The 13,527-nt window shown below is 39.8% G+C and overlaps 2 protein-coding genes and 1 long non-coding RNA gene across 3 annotated transcripts; 1 reads left to right on the plus strand and 2 right to left on the minus strand.

Moving 5' to 3' along the window:
- Positions 1-401: 401 nt before the first annotated feature.
- Positions 402-3,530, plus strand: LOC122009200. The gene is made up of 4 exons (XR_006119493.1): positions 402-819; positions 1,934-2,053; positions 2,127-2,189; positions 3,178-3,530. It is a non-coding gene; the product is annotated as an uncharacterized LOC122009200 (long non-coding RNA).
- Positions 3,531-10,738: 7,208 nt separating this feature from the next.
- Positions 10,739-12,039, minus strand: LOC122010866 (serine/threonine-protein kinase Aurora-1-like). Its single transcript, XM_042567335.1, has 5 exons — positions 12,010-12,039; positions 11,831-11,944; positions 11,469-11,615; positions 11,281-11,376; positions 10,739-11,015 (listed from the first exon to the last, which is right to left on the minus strand). The coding sequence occupies exons 1-5, from the start codon at positions 12,037-12,039 to the stop codon at positions 11,004-11,006; spliced, it is 399 nt and encodes a 132-aa protein (XP_042423269.1). The 3' UTR covers positions 10,739-11,003.
- Positions 12,040-12,228: 189 nt separating this feature from the next.
- On the minus strand, positions 12,229-13,401 carry LOC122009198 (heat shock protein 83-like). The gene is made up of 4 exons (XM_042565266.1): positions 13,279-13,401; positions 13,054-13,195; positions 12,583-12,863; positions 12,229-12,477 (listed from the first exon to the last, which is right to left on the minus strand). Exons 1-4 carry the CDS (start codon positions 13,399-13,401, stop codon positions 12,244-12,246), a joined length of 780 nt encoding a protein of 259 aa, XP_042421200.1. The 3' UTR covers positions 12,229-12,243.
- Between the last annotated feature and the right edge of the window lie 126 nt (positions 13,402-13,527).

Here is a 13,527-nt window from a genome sequence, read left to right on the forward strand (position 1 = left end):
CAGGTCGACTATGTGGCAAACGACAAAGTAGAGTTCCATCTACTGAGCGCCCTTCCACCATAATAAGTCAACCAGGTCGTTACCTACAACTCAGCAAAGGAGCTTTGAGAGAAGTTCCTTGAGTTACATGAAGGAACATCTGAAGCCAAGCTCGCGAGACGACCACTACAAGAAAATCTGGATTACACAACACTTAAAAGACAATGTTTTTTTTTTAAAGAGCGTTGTCTTGTTTTGTTTTACAACACTTTATATTAAAAGCGTTGTGTATAATTTTTATTTTTTTTTATTAAAGATAACGTTTTTTTAAATAAGTGTTGTCTAATTATTTTTTTTTTTTTAAGTGAAAGACAACACTTTTATAAAAAAGCATTATCTATAAAATTTTTTTATCTACAATACTAACTACTGTACCCACATACGAAAACCTTTTCGCCCCCATCGATCTCTCCTCTCGACGAAAACCTCGGCGAAAACCTTCTCGGCGAAACCCTCTGCTCGGCCAAAACCTCGCTCACCCCCATCTCTCCGCCAAAAGCTCTTCTCGGCGAAAACCTCTGCTCTACCAAAACCTTGCTTGCCCCAATCTCTCCGCCAAAACCTCTGGTCATCTCCTCTGTCTGCCAAAACCAAGCCTCCACCAAAACCTAGCCTCTTTCTCCCAGAAACCTCCATCTCCTCCCAAAACCTAGCCCCCACAAAAACCTACATCTCCGCCAAATCCCCACACGTCCCATGACCTAGCCTCCGCCACTCTTCAGCGACTTGAGGTGTTTAGGACAACCGACGCCGTTGGAAAAGGCTCTTCTCGTGCGACTAGTGAGTCACACATCTCTTCCTCATTCTATTCCCATATCAATATTAAATTTAATGGTGTGTGATTTCTTTTTTTCCCTTGTATTCTGTTGTAAATGTACTTGTATGTCTTTGAATATTGTTGCTTGTATTAGATGTAGAAGTGTTCTATTTTCCCAATTCCAATAGGTCCTCATTCATTTTTTACTTTCTTTGTTATGTTTGCTTTTTCCTAAAATATATGATAATATGTCTATTTTGGTTGTTGTTATCAGCTTTTATCTATTGCTGATTTTGCATTTTTTCAACAATGGCTTTTAGCATTTCAATAGTAAGCAATTGTCAGTTAGGAAGTTTTGTTAAGTTGAACATATGTTTTCATCTTTTTGGTTTAACAATGCTATTATGTAATTAGTACTTAGAGAAAGTAATAGTACTTGGGAAAATTGAGTTCAGTCTTATATTCTTTCAAAGATAATTTAAATCTTGGATGCACTTCCTCTTTTCAATATGTCGATGCCTTGGTATAACACTAGTAAGCCATTTATAGGTATATTTTTCAAAATGTCGATGCCTTTCATATCAACAACTGGATTAAGATATTTTTTAATCCATTCTTAGGTATCTCAAAAGGGCACTTCCTCTTAAGATATTCCCATCTCAATATATCTGAAGTTATACAAATTGCAAAACAACATGTCAAAGATGTCAATTTACCTAATATTGAACTTGTATGTATCTTGTGGGATATGCTAATGGATGTTGTTCAATGGTCTAGTAAAAACTAGTAACAGAATGCAAATTCTGTGCTTCATCAGGTAGTTTTTATAAACGCATTTTATTCATGTTCTTTGATCATCTTTAGCATTTTCCGTGTTTTGATTTCTCATGCAATTCAATACATTTCCCCTTTACATCATTGGTATAAATTCCTAAAAGTCAAAAAATAATGTTCAATTTTGGTAACTTCGATTGAGATTGTGGCTTGCTTTCAGATCTATTTCGTCCCATGTTCTGCTTCAGTTTTTATGCATCGAAACCCATTGATTTTGGATCGGAAGCTTCTCCATTCTTATGCATCATATTGTGTTTCTTTTCCATTGCATTTGTTAAACATTTGATTCGTGCTAATGTGAAGGTTAAAACAACAATTGTTGCATCCAACACCTCCAAAACTGTGACAAATACCAAAATTAGAGCGAAAACCGTGAAGAAAGTGTATTCTTTGCCCGACCAGAAGCATGATCCTCCTGAAGAGGTTTGTAATTTCCAAACATACAATTCTCCTTTGTTGCAACTTGCACTTGGCTAAATAGTTCCTTTGGTGTTAGGAACTATTGAGGATATTCTATGAATCTCTATCGAAACAAATTCCCTGAAATGGCACAATTTTGGTAAGATTGTTTTCTCTGTTATCCCTACCTGTACACTTGTTCATTGCTTCTGAGCTCCTTTCTTTAGCTGATACTGCTTGCATACCGTGATAAGTGAATTATCATACTATCAACTTGCTAAGGTCATAAACTAGGCAACTTTATGTATCTGTAAGAAGACAATGCATCACAAGAAGACCATTAATGTAACTTTCATGCTTTGATCGTACATCTGAGACCCATATAATGATGCTAACAATTTTTATTTAGCAAAATGTTCCAAAAGTCCCTTTTGGTGAATTTGTCTCCTCCATTATGCTGCCTGAGAGCATATGCAAGAAATCAACTGCTTGCATTTAGGTAAAAGTTGAGCCTATTCATATCCTAAAGAAGAATGGTGGTTGATTTGTTTTGATGGGGCACCCCACTGTCCCTAGATCATGCAGGTGGGTGCATATTATGCTATTCTCCTATTGTCATTCTAAAACAAAACATATTCCCCTGTAATTGTAGGCCCTAGTGCAGATATGATTGAGTAGTTAGTAGGAGAATTTGATTTCCTTTGAAACATCTGCTGCGACATGACCTGGAAAAAAAAATATAGAGTAGATGGGAACTCAAGCAAAGCTATGCCTTTTAATTTTTAGCTGTATGACGGAAACTGAACATCTGGTCTGATATAAGCAATATATGTAAATAACTCACAGAAGACTGATCATGGGATTAAGAACTATAACAGAATTAAAGCATAGTTTTTGTAGCATACTTTGTTAGCATTTAGATGAAATGAATGAGAGTGACAAACAAAGAAAGCAATAAATTTGTTGTTATAGATCAAATTAGATGGTAAGCTGGTTCCATGTTGAAGCAACCTTCTCTTGAATTAAATTGTACACTGCATTTTAATGGATATAATCGAAGGTCTATCCTGTAATTTTTTTCAAACTCCTGTCAGCATTTAACAAATTTACTTTCTATAAATGTTTTAACAGCCTTACAATTTTTACAGAGGAAGCTGAAGAGGAAGAATGATTAATAGTGATTGCTTGAACAGACTAATAGTTAGGGGCCTTCCAAAGGTGTGACTGGGAAGTACTTTGATGAAGAACTATCAAGAAGACTTTGGGATTTAAGCGAGAAGATGGATAAAGCCAATGAGTAAAGAACATTCAAGTCAAGATGATAAGTACCATCTATTAAGATCATTTAAATTCATGCAATAAGATGTAGTCGAGAGAAGTAGTTTTGAGTGTCCTAATTTAAATTTCTTTTTTAAGCAAGAAATTATCTTTGTTATAGAAGTGTAAGGATGATAATTTGTATATTTATTTTGGTTGTTTATTTAATAATATGTTGTTGATTGAAATAGATTCATTTTCATTTATCTTTTATTTATCTTTAGTATTAGAAGACAACAGTTTAAAACCTCTTATCTTTTACTAAAAAAGACAATACTTTTTATGCGTTGTGAAAATGTTGTCTTTGCTAAAAAAGACAATGCTTTTTTATGTGTTGTCCTTAAAAAAGACAATGCTTTTAAGCGTTGTTTTTGCAAAAAATGACAATGCTTTTAAAGCGTTGCAAAAGCGTTGTCTTTGCTACAAACGACAATGATTTTAAAGCGTTGTCTTTGAGCAGACTTTTAACAACAGTACTTTTAACAACGCTTTTTCAGCTACATAGCGACTTTTAAACGAATTAAAAGTGTCATGAATTAACTTTTAAACGAAAAACTAATAATTTTGATATTGAATTTATAGATTTTACACTCTACTTATGAAAAATATAGATAAATATATTAAATTTATTTATTAGAATAAAATTATAAATTTTAATAAGAATATTATAATTTTCTATAAATATATAATTTTGTTTTTAATGAATATTTAAATTTATAATTTATATTTATTAATATCATTTAGGCTCGATAAAAGCTCGAATAAGGTCGTAAGTAATGAATATATTTGTTAAATAAAGCTCGAGCTCATCTCGATTATAAATGAGTCAAACTCAAACATTCAAGAGTTCAACTCGATTTGGCTCGATTACAACCCTACACCCGAGTGACTTCCGCATGAGTCTTGGTGAACTTCTTATAGGATGTACTGAACATCATCCAATCCAACTAGGCTCTCTTGTAGAGCTGGTCTCCAATCAATGTGAATCATTCAGCCCTCTTTTTTAGTAGTTGAGCCTATTCCTAGTCGGTCGGCTTGTTTCTAGATAGAGGTACTCGATTAAAGGTGTTCTCCAGTCGCCAACAACTCCCCCCGATTAGCCTATTGATATGGGCCACCAACATCACTTACTCGATCAGCTTATCCAACATTACTGGAGTCAAGGAACTTGCTAATTTGGCCAGTTCATCTGCGTATTCGTTCTCCACTCGAGGGATCTTGTGAATAATGACTTCTTGAAATCCAACTTTCAATTTCTCGAACGCTTCCGCATATAGCCTTAGCTTGGTATTATTTATTTCAAAACTACTTGAGAGCTGCTGCGCCGCCAGTTGAGAATCCAAGTGGATGAGAACTCTTGTGGCTCCCACATGTTGAGCTGCCTGCAGTCCAGTGATCAAGGCTTCATATTCTGCCTCGTTATTTGTGGCCTGATAATCCAGCCGTATGGACAGCTGCATCCGATCCTCGCACGGTGATATTAAGAGGATGCCAATTCTGCTACCTTGCCTGGTGGACGAGTCGTCCACATATATCTTCTAAGTCGCATTCGGTGAGTTGTTCTGTACCTTAGTGATAAAATCAGCTAAGGCTTGGGCCTTGATCGCTGTCTGAGGGTTGATACTGTATGTCAAACTCACTCAGCTCGGTGGTTCATTAGATCAGTCGTCCGAATGTCTTTGGATTAAGGAGGAGTCTTCCCAGCGTGTTGTTAGTCATCACCATGATTGGATGTGAGAGAAAGTATGAGCGCAGCCTCCGAGCAAGGAGTGTCAGCCTATATGCCAATTTTTCGAGATAGGTGTAGCGGGATTCTACATCTTTCAATATATGACTTAAGAAATACACTGGATGTTGCTCAGAGCTGTTTTGCAGCACCAACGCTAAGCCAACCATATACTTTGTGGATGACAAATATATTCAGAGCAGCTCACCGCCGATGGGATTTGCCAGTATAGGTAAGGAAGTAACGTACTTCTTAAGTTCTGCCAGTGTCTTGTCGCATTCCGCATCCCATTGGAATTTTGTCGCACAATGTAGGATCTTGAAGAACGGGTGACTCCGATTGGACGATTTGGAGATGAATTTTGACAATGCGGTGATCCGTTTAGTCAGCCGTTGGGCCTCCTTTAAGTTATGGGGTGGGGGCATGTCTTGCAATGCCTTCACTTTGCTCAGATTTGCCTTGATTCTCCACTCGGTCATAATGTATCCAAGGAAGCGGTCATTCTTTGCTCTGAATAGGCACTTGCTCGAGTTTAGCTTGATTCCATACGTCCTTAGGGTCAGTGGCTCAGGGTGATTTTATTAATATGTCATCGACATATACCTTCATATTCCGGTCGATCTGTCGTCAAAACACCTTGTTCATCAATTTTTGGTAAGTGGCGCCGGCGTTTTTCAGTCTAAATGACATGACTTTATAGCAGTAGGTCCCGTCAACTATAATGAAGCTGACTTTTTCTTGATCTTCCTTAGCGAGCGACACTTGATGGTAGCCCTGGTACGCATCAAACATGTAGATTAGCTTGTAGTCTGTCATGGAATCCACCATTTGATCAATACGTGGTAGTAGATAGAAATCCTTTGGGCAAGCCTTGTTCAAGTCACAGAAGTCAATACAAACTTACCACTTATTGCCTGGCTTGGAGACTAGCACGAAATTGGCTAGCCAGCTCAAAAATTGAACCTCGTGAATGTGACCGGTCTCCAACAATTTTTCTATCTCCACTCTGATGATTCGATTCTTCTCCAAATTGAAATCCCTCTAACTCTATTTCACTGGCTGGGCATCCGGTCGGACGTGAAGCTTGTGCTACACCACGCTTGGCGAGATGCTCGAGAGCTCGTGAGTTGACCAGGTAAGCACATCGTGGTTTCGCCTAAGGCATGTGACCAACTCTCCCTTGTTATCGTCTGTCAGATCGACGGTGACAAAGGTTGTTGCTTCCAATCGGCTGGAATGGATCTGAACCTCCTCTTTTTCATCATAGGCTAGCGTAGAAGGCTCCTCTATGATTGCGTTCACCTCAAAACACTGAGTCTTCTGAGCGACTTTCTCTTCAAATTTAATCATCTCAACATAGCACCGCCGAGCGGCCAAATGGTCGCCCTTGACATCGCCCACCGAATTATCCATCATGAACTTGATCTTCTGGCAGAAGGTGTATATTATGACTCAGAACTCATTTAAGGTCGGTCGGCCTAATATTACATTGTAGGCGGATGACGCATCCACCACGAAGAAGTTTGAGGTCCTTGTCCTTTTGAGAGGCTCCTCTCAAAGTGATATGGCTAGCCGAGCCTAGCCGATCGGCAATACTTCATTGCTTGTGAACGCGTATAGAGGGGTTGTCATGGGCTGCAAGTCACTCTGGTTGATTTTTTTGAAGATGATATTCACTGAACTTCCTGTATCCACAAAAGTTTAGTGAATAGTATAATTAGCTATTATCGTTCGGATGATCAGGGCGTCATCGTGAGGGATCTCCACTCCCTTTAGGTCCTAAGGGCCAAAACTGATCTCTGGCCCCTCAGCCTTCTCCTTGCTTCATCCCACAGCATGTATCTCCAATTGTTGTGCGTGTGACTTCCTTGCTCTATTGGAATCATCATCGGTCAGCCCTGCAGTAATCATTCCAATTTTGGCTCGCACCACATTGCTTCGGTTTTTCTCCTCCCAAGCTAAAGATCGAGCCCGCTCGGATGAAGCCCAGGCAGGACTCACATTACCTCTTCATTGAGGCTAGCATTGACGCTGCTCAACTGCCGTTCTTTTTTCTTCCCGTCGTCCATCTGATCAGCATTAATGATGCCGACCAGGAGAGGGTGAACGATAGCGATATTCTAGAGGAGCTGGTCAGCTTGAAACTGGCCCCAAGTCGTAGCAGTCTCAAGTATTATGTGTCGCCGAACGATGATAGGAGCAGCAACCGTGTCCACGGCCTGCCTTTTACAACCTTTAGCCGCTCTGCTTCCATGTGCTGCACAGCATATACTCGTAGCTCTTGGTGTGGCTGACTTGCTCCTGCCCGGGGGCCCTTTGGTGTTTAATGGCTATTAGTCGGTCATCGTTCAGGGGCAATAGTATGTTCAGCGGGCACTTCCTTCCTTCGTGCTACTTGGGCCTCCTTGATGTTGATGTATTCATTGGCGCGCTTGAGCAGGTGGTCAAAGTCTTTTGGCAGCCTTCGGATGAGTGAGTGAAAGAATTCACCCTCTTTAGGTCCCTGTGAGAAGGCACTCACCAATAATTCTGAGGTGACCGATAGGATGTCCATGACCACTTGGTTGAACCTCTTGATGTAGGCTCTCAGTGCCTCCTTGGGCTCTTGCTTCACAACGAACAAGTTAACGTTTGTCTTCTGGTAATGGTGACTACTGGCAAAATGGTGCAGAAATGTTGCCCGGAAATCCTTGAAGTCGTGGATTGATCCAATCAGCAGGCGTCTAAACCACCTCTATGTCTATCCGGAAAAAGTGGTGAGGAAGACTCAATACTTCACTCCATCAGTGTACTGATAGAGCGTGGTCGTGTTGTCACACGACCGTACCTTGCTCCTTCTCTGGTGAAGCCACTTGGTCGTGTGGCTTCACACGGCCAGAGTCATCCTTCTCCTTACTTCTTTGACACGCTCGTGTAGGGTCACACGACCAGTGTCATTTGTCTTCATTTGCTGTCCGGATCGATCATGAATGTCGTTTTCTCTTTGAATTTGACTTCTGTCAACCAAAAATGCACAAAGAGCAGATCTCCGAACAAATAAGAGTAATTATGCTGAAAGTAAGATAAGGGGTATAAAAATACATAGATAAAGCATGCGTAAAGTTTGTGAATATGCGTCAAAACATGCATAAAAGTGTATATAATCTACGCACATCAGTGGTCGTGTTGTCAAACTTGACCAGATGATTCTCTAGGTTGGTGGTCCCATTGTACTCCCTGATCGTCAATGGCGTGTAGTGTTGCAATAGTGGGTCGTCTAGGATCCCCTGAGTGAATTACCTGTTGATCCGTTCGGGGGAATCATCGATCCTTGGTGCTTTTCCCTTCCGCCCATCTCAAATAGGGCATCGTTCAAGGAGGATTTTTGCTCTCTATCTGCTCCTGCCTTGTTCTTCTAAAGAGGTGTGGAACAACACTCGATGAAAGGGGATTGACGCATTTGGTGCCTCTCCATATATGTTGGTTGGCTTCTTGTTTGCCCTCCAAGCAGTCATATTTTCCACTCGATCTCTGCTGTCGGCCTGCTGGCCTATTGCAGACGTAGTGGGTTCATTTGTTTGGAGCTCGACCACCGCCTACTGTTGCTGCTCTACCATCTTGGCTGCCCGTGCTTGTAACAGCATGTCCAATTCTTCCTTCATCAATGTTACAGTCATAAGTCATCCAGCTTCCTCTATCTCCATATCTCGGATACAGGTTAAATTCCCACAGACGACACTACTATAATCATGTTCGAAAACGGTTAAGACAACTGGCTGGGGATGTGTCTCAGGAGTTGATTGCACTACAACAAAAACCCTCATAGACATCGGTTTTCCACCGGTGTCTATTACATTTTCGACCGATGTCTATGAAGGCGATGTAAAAAGTCTGCCATTTTAAACATCGGTTTAAAACCGGTGTAGTATCACTTAACGACACCGGTGTTCGAATCAGTTATTAACCGGTGTAGTATCACTTAACGACACCGTTTCATCAACGGTGTAAAACCGATGTAATATTATATATTAATAACACCAGTTTTGGCAGCGGTATACGATCGATGTAATATTAGTTAATAACACCGGTTTTGCAACGGTGGAAAATCGATGTAATATCAGTATTTTTTAACAGTACAAATTTGATTTCCAAAACAGTAACAAAAAAAATACACAAATATTCACAAATTACACAAATATTCTTCATTCAATAGTATCCATAAAATACATAAATATTCACAAATTACATAAATATTCTTCTTACAATAATATCCATAAAATACACAAACATTCTTTTTACATCAAAAGCTAATAGATATCAAAATCAAGGTAGAACATTCTTTTAACAACACATCAAGGTAGAACCACACTTCAAATGTAATCTAGCATGCATTCAACCCACTCGAACCACACTTCATCAATTTCAACTATGGAGTACTTGAGATTTGTAAACTGTAAAAACACATAAATAATATATTAGTAAACCAAGACTAAAAATCATAGTTGAAAAAGCAATAAGAGCACCAGGTAACAAGATGACTAATTGGAATGCTTAAAAAGAGAAACATTCATCAATTATCTCAACCACATCATATAGTGATAGATCTATCATTCCTGAGAACTGTTTATCACTAAGAGTACATGGAAATTCAATTCATTAGTAGTCGACCCAAATGATATAACTGTTTATCACTAAAAGTACATGAAAAGTAAATAAATTCCTCAGCAGTAATAAAGATGAGTAACATCAATTCATTTATATGATTTTCAATGATACAATAACATCAAAACAAATTTTTATTTCAAGGGGAAAATAGCTAAAATGCTAACTAGTCAACATGAATTTCAACCATATATAGATGTAACCATATATATAAATAAATAAATAAAAGAAAAGAAAAAAATGCATCACATAAGAAAGTATCATGCTACTTACATTGATAAAATGGGAAAATTCATGGCAAAAGATCAAAGCTCCAGATAACATGGGAAAATTATATCTCAGGATCCTTAATGTTTTGCATTCCTGCATAAGTTCAGTGAAGCAAAAGATCAAAGCTCCAGATAACAACAATTCAAAGCATCATTCTACAGCAACCCTAAACACTGACTTCCAAATATACCTCCAGTTCCACTTCAAAATGTTCAACCACAGGGAATTACAAGAGCTACCTGACAATATCCAACACCACGAATCCAATGAATCATCCACCAAGATCTTAAACACGCCTAAATCATCTCTCTTAAAAAAAAATGTATAACTAGTGCCATACAAAGATCAAAAGCAACTAAATAAAGTTAAGCAGGAAGATACACAGAAGAAGGCAAACATCTGCAAAGATGTAAGTTTCTAATAGAAAAGAAAATATAATTTTAATGCCCAAGAAGGTTATCAGTAAATTAAAAAAAAAAAAGAAGGCAAACTGAAGAACATGCCAGTAGAAGATCCAAACAATTCATCCAACTAGTATTCTGATCCTGCAAGTAATAAGGAAACTATACACCAAAAATAATCAAAAGCCTAGTGCAATAGAGAAATGATAGGACATGAAATGAAGCTATGCACTAATTATGAAATCAATTGAGTGGGGTGCTACCAGGTACCAGTTCAGTAAATAGAATCAAATAGTGAGTAATTATGCTACATTTCCTCCTAATTTAATCCAAATAAATCCAATGTATCATCTTGATGTAGTACAATGAAAAGCGCTGAGTCAAAGGCAATATCTTTACTGCTCTAATATCCATTTGCTTTCCATTAAACTCTCAGAATCTGAAGCTTAGTGGAGTAGGCAATGGCAACCCAGTCGGGCTAGGAGGAAGACCACTACAGTTGCTCGATCTCTGCTCCGGCAGTGTAGGCAAGTATGGGATCGAGGCCACCCTCAGCAGAAGCGGCTGCCATAGACTTCTGGACGTTGCCATGATAAACAAAAATATCATGAGGAAGAATCTATAGAAGTACCTAGACAACATGGGAAAATTCATTAAGAAGTACCTTAAGGCATTTCTAAAAAAACACATAAAGCTTATAAATTATCAGAACGTTTGTTCAAGTTTGCAGACACAATAGCCTCATTAAATTTGCAAATGCACAACACTTGTACATACAGTGAGAAAGGAATTGCAAATTCTATGGGTACATGATTAGAGTGTTAGTCCTTTATTGGCAATAATAGATAAAAGCTCATACACTGATAACCGTTAGTGTGTGTTTGCAAAGAACACACTGTAGCAGTTCGCCTCTCACTGAAGCATTTGGACTTCTGTAGTTCCTTGTAGAGTTCAACTTTAGCTGCATATTCCAGTATCAAGTAAACTCGAGTCTGTGATACAAAATCTAGGTCAACTGAGGTGGCATAAACAAAATTCAGGTTCAATATGCCTACAATCTTTATAAGTCAAGATAGAGCCGAACCTGATCATAGAAGTAACCATATAGGCGTAATATGTTTGAATGCCGGAGGTGGCTTTGTATCTCAACTTCACGTCGCAGTTGATGCTCAACTTGAGATTGTTTGAGCTGGCTCTTGAAAAGCACTTTCAATGCCACGATATGGTTACTCTGCCTCGTCAAATTGACACAAAGAAATCAGTTATAACATAATGAACATACTAGGAAAACGAACTCTAGTATGCTATGTATTTGAGCAGTCACTCGAAGCTAACAAAATTAAAGAGGTCCGACACTAGAAATTCAAGCTTTCACCATTCTTAATTTGACAATATTATTAGTTTAAGAAAAGCGTTAGATAAATCTGTCAGAGTTGACTTTCATACCTTCTTTTCCCTGGCTAGGTAGACATGGCCGAACTTTCCTCTTCCAAGGGGTTTCCCGATATCAAAATCATTCAGCGTCCATCGTTTCTCCACTTCTGAAGCTTTCAAAGTAGACTATTGGGAAGAATCTATAGAAGTACCTTAAGGCATTTCTGGTCATTCAGCGTCCATCATTCAACGTCCGACACGTAAAGCTTGATGTTGTTCATCTTCTTTCTGGTGTCGAATAGGTCGAACGGAGCACGCTTCGACACGAAAAGGATGGCTTTGAACTCGAGCTGTCCTTCTACGGAGAAATGTTTCACGGCCAAGTGTTCCTCCCAGTCATTGGTCAGGCTCTTGTAGAACGAAGCATACTCTTCCTTCGTGATCTCTTATGGCTTTCGCAGCCAGATCGGTTTCTGCTTATTGATCTACTGCCATTCGTGGGAGACTTCTTTCACCTTCTTCTTCTGGGACTTTTTGCCCTTGTCTTCGTCGACTTCTTCAATGTCGCTGTCCTCTTCCTTCTTCGATTCCTCATCGTCCTCATCGTCACTAATTTCTTTCTCGGTGGTCTTCTCTGTCCATAAATAGATCGGATAGTTGATGAACTCCGAGTGCTTCTTCACCAGATCCTTAATTCTCCTCTCTTCCAAGTATTCCAGCTACAAGACGGGGCAATTTGTATCTTTAATTACTAACTGGTGGGAGAAATTGAGAAAACTACGGCAGCAGCTAAAAATCTAGACTATTTAGAGATAAACAAGTACCTGGTCCTCTTTGAGGTAGAGGGTGATTTTGGTTCCCCGGCCGAGCTGCTCGCCGGCTGTGTCTCTTGTGACAGTAAATGAACCACCGGCTTGTGATTCCCAGATATACTTCTCGTCGTCATTGTGCCTGGTTGTCACAATAACCTTCTCGGCGACCAGGTAGGCGGAGTAGAAACCGACATCAAATTGACCAATCATGCTCACATCCATGCCGGCTTGGAGTGCCTCCATGAACTCCTTGGTTCCAGATCGTGTGATAGTGCCCAAATTGTTCACCAGATCTACAAAGACAAAAACAATTACCAATGTTCTAGCTATTTCATGTTTTCAGGTTTCGCCGATCCATCACTTGGAGAGCATCATTTACCAAAAAATGGTGTACCCTCAAAAAGTTGGATTACGATGAACTACTTGCAGTGAATGCAAACATTCGAACGAGCATCCCGACAAGGTGCGGAGAAGAGAAATTACCAGCTTTGGTCATGCCGATGCCGCTGTCGATGATGGAAAGCGTCTTGTTCGCCTTGTCAGGCACGAGGCGGATGAAGAGCTCCGGCTGGGCGTCCAGCTTGCTCTTGTCGGTGAGACCCTCGAACCAGATCTTATCGAGTGCCTGCAGTCACACGATTTGCTTCAGCAATGACAACACAGGGGGAAAAAACGGGAGCAGCAACATGGAAAGCAGCGATGTCTCACATCCGAGGCGTTGCTAATCAGCTCGCGCAGGAAGATCTCCTTGTTGGAGTAGAAGGTGTTGATGATGAGACTCAGCAACTGGTTGATCTCCGCCTGGAATGCGAAGGTCTCCATCTCCCCCATCTGCACGTCCGCCATCACCTCGATCGAAAGAAATTGGTTTCACGAACGGGAACCAGAATCGAATGAATCAAGTGCTTCGATGCGATCTTGTCGGCCCCTACCTTAGCCGGGAAGAGTGAAGAGAGG

Source organism: Zingiber officinale, chromosome 8A, assembly GCF_018446385.1.
Source record: "Zingiber officinale cultivar Zhangliang chromosome 8A, Zo_v1.1, whole genome shotgun sequence".
In the NCBI taxonomy this organism is placed as follows: domain Eukaryota; kingdom Viridiplantae; phylum Streptophyta; class Magnoliopsida; order Zingiberales; family Zingiberaceae; genus Zingiber; species Zingiber officinale.

Bases quoted from the DNA above. Each gene is read 5' to 3' on its own strand.
- LOC122010866 (XM_042567335.1), bottom strand. From the start codon at position 12,039: ATGAACAACATCAAGCTTTACGTGTCGGAC. The intron at 11,945-12,009 runs GTTGAATGATGG...TCTTCCCAATAG, and splicing joins TCAAGCTTTACGTGTCGGAC to TCTACTTTGAAAGCTTCAGA. The intron at 11,377-11,468 runs GTTCGGCTCTAT...TTTGTATCACAG, and splicing joins ATGGTTACTTCTATGATCAG to ACTCGAGTTTACTTGATACT.
- LOC122009198 (XM_042565266.1), bottom strand. From the start codon at position 13,401: ATGGGGGAGATGGAGACCTTCGCATTCCAGGCGGAGATCAACCAGTTG. The intron at 13,196-13,278 runs GTGAGACATCGC...GTGTGACTGCAG, and splicing joins TGATTAGCAACGCCTCGGAT to GCACTCGATAAGATCTGGTT. The intron at 12,864-13,053 runs GTAATTTCTCTT...TTGTCTTTGTAG, and splicing joins CATCGGCATGACCAAAGCTG to ATCTGGTGAACAATTTGGGC.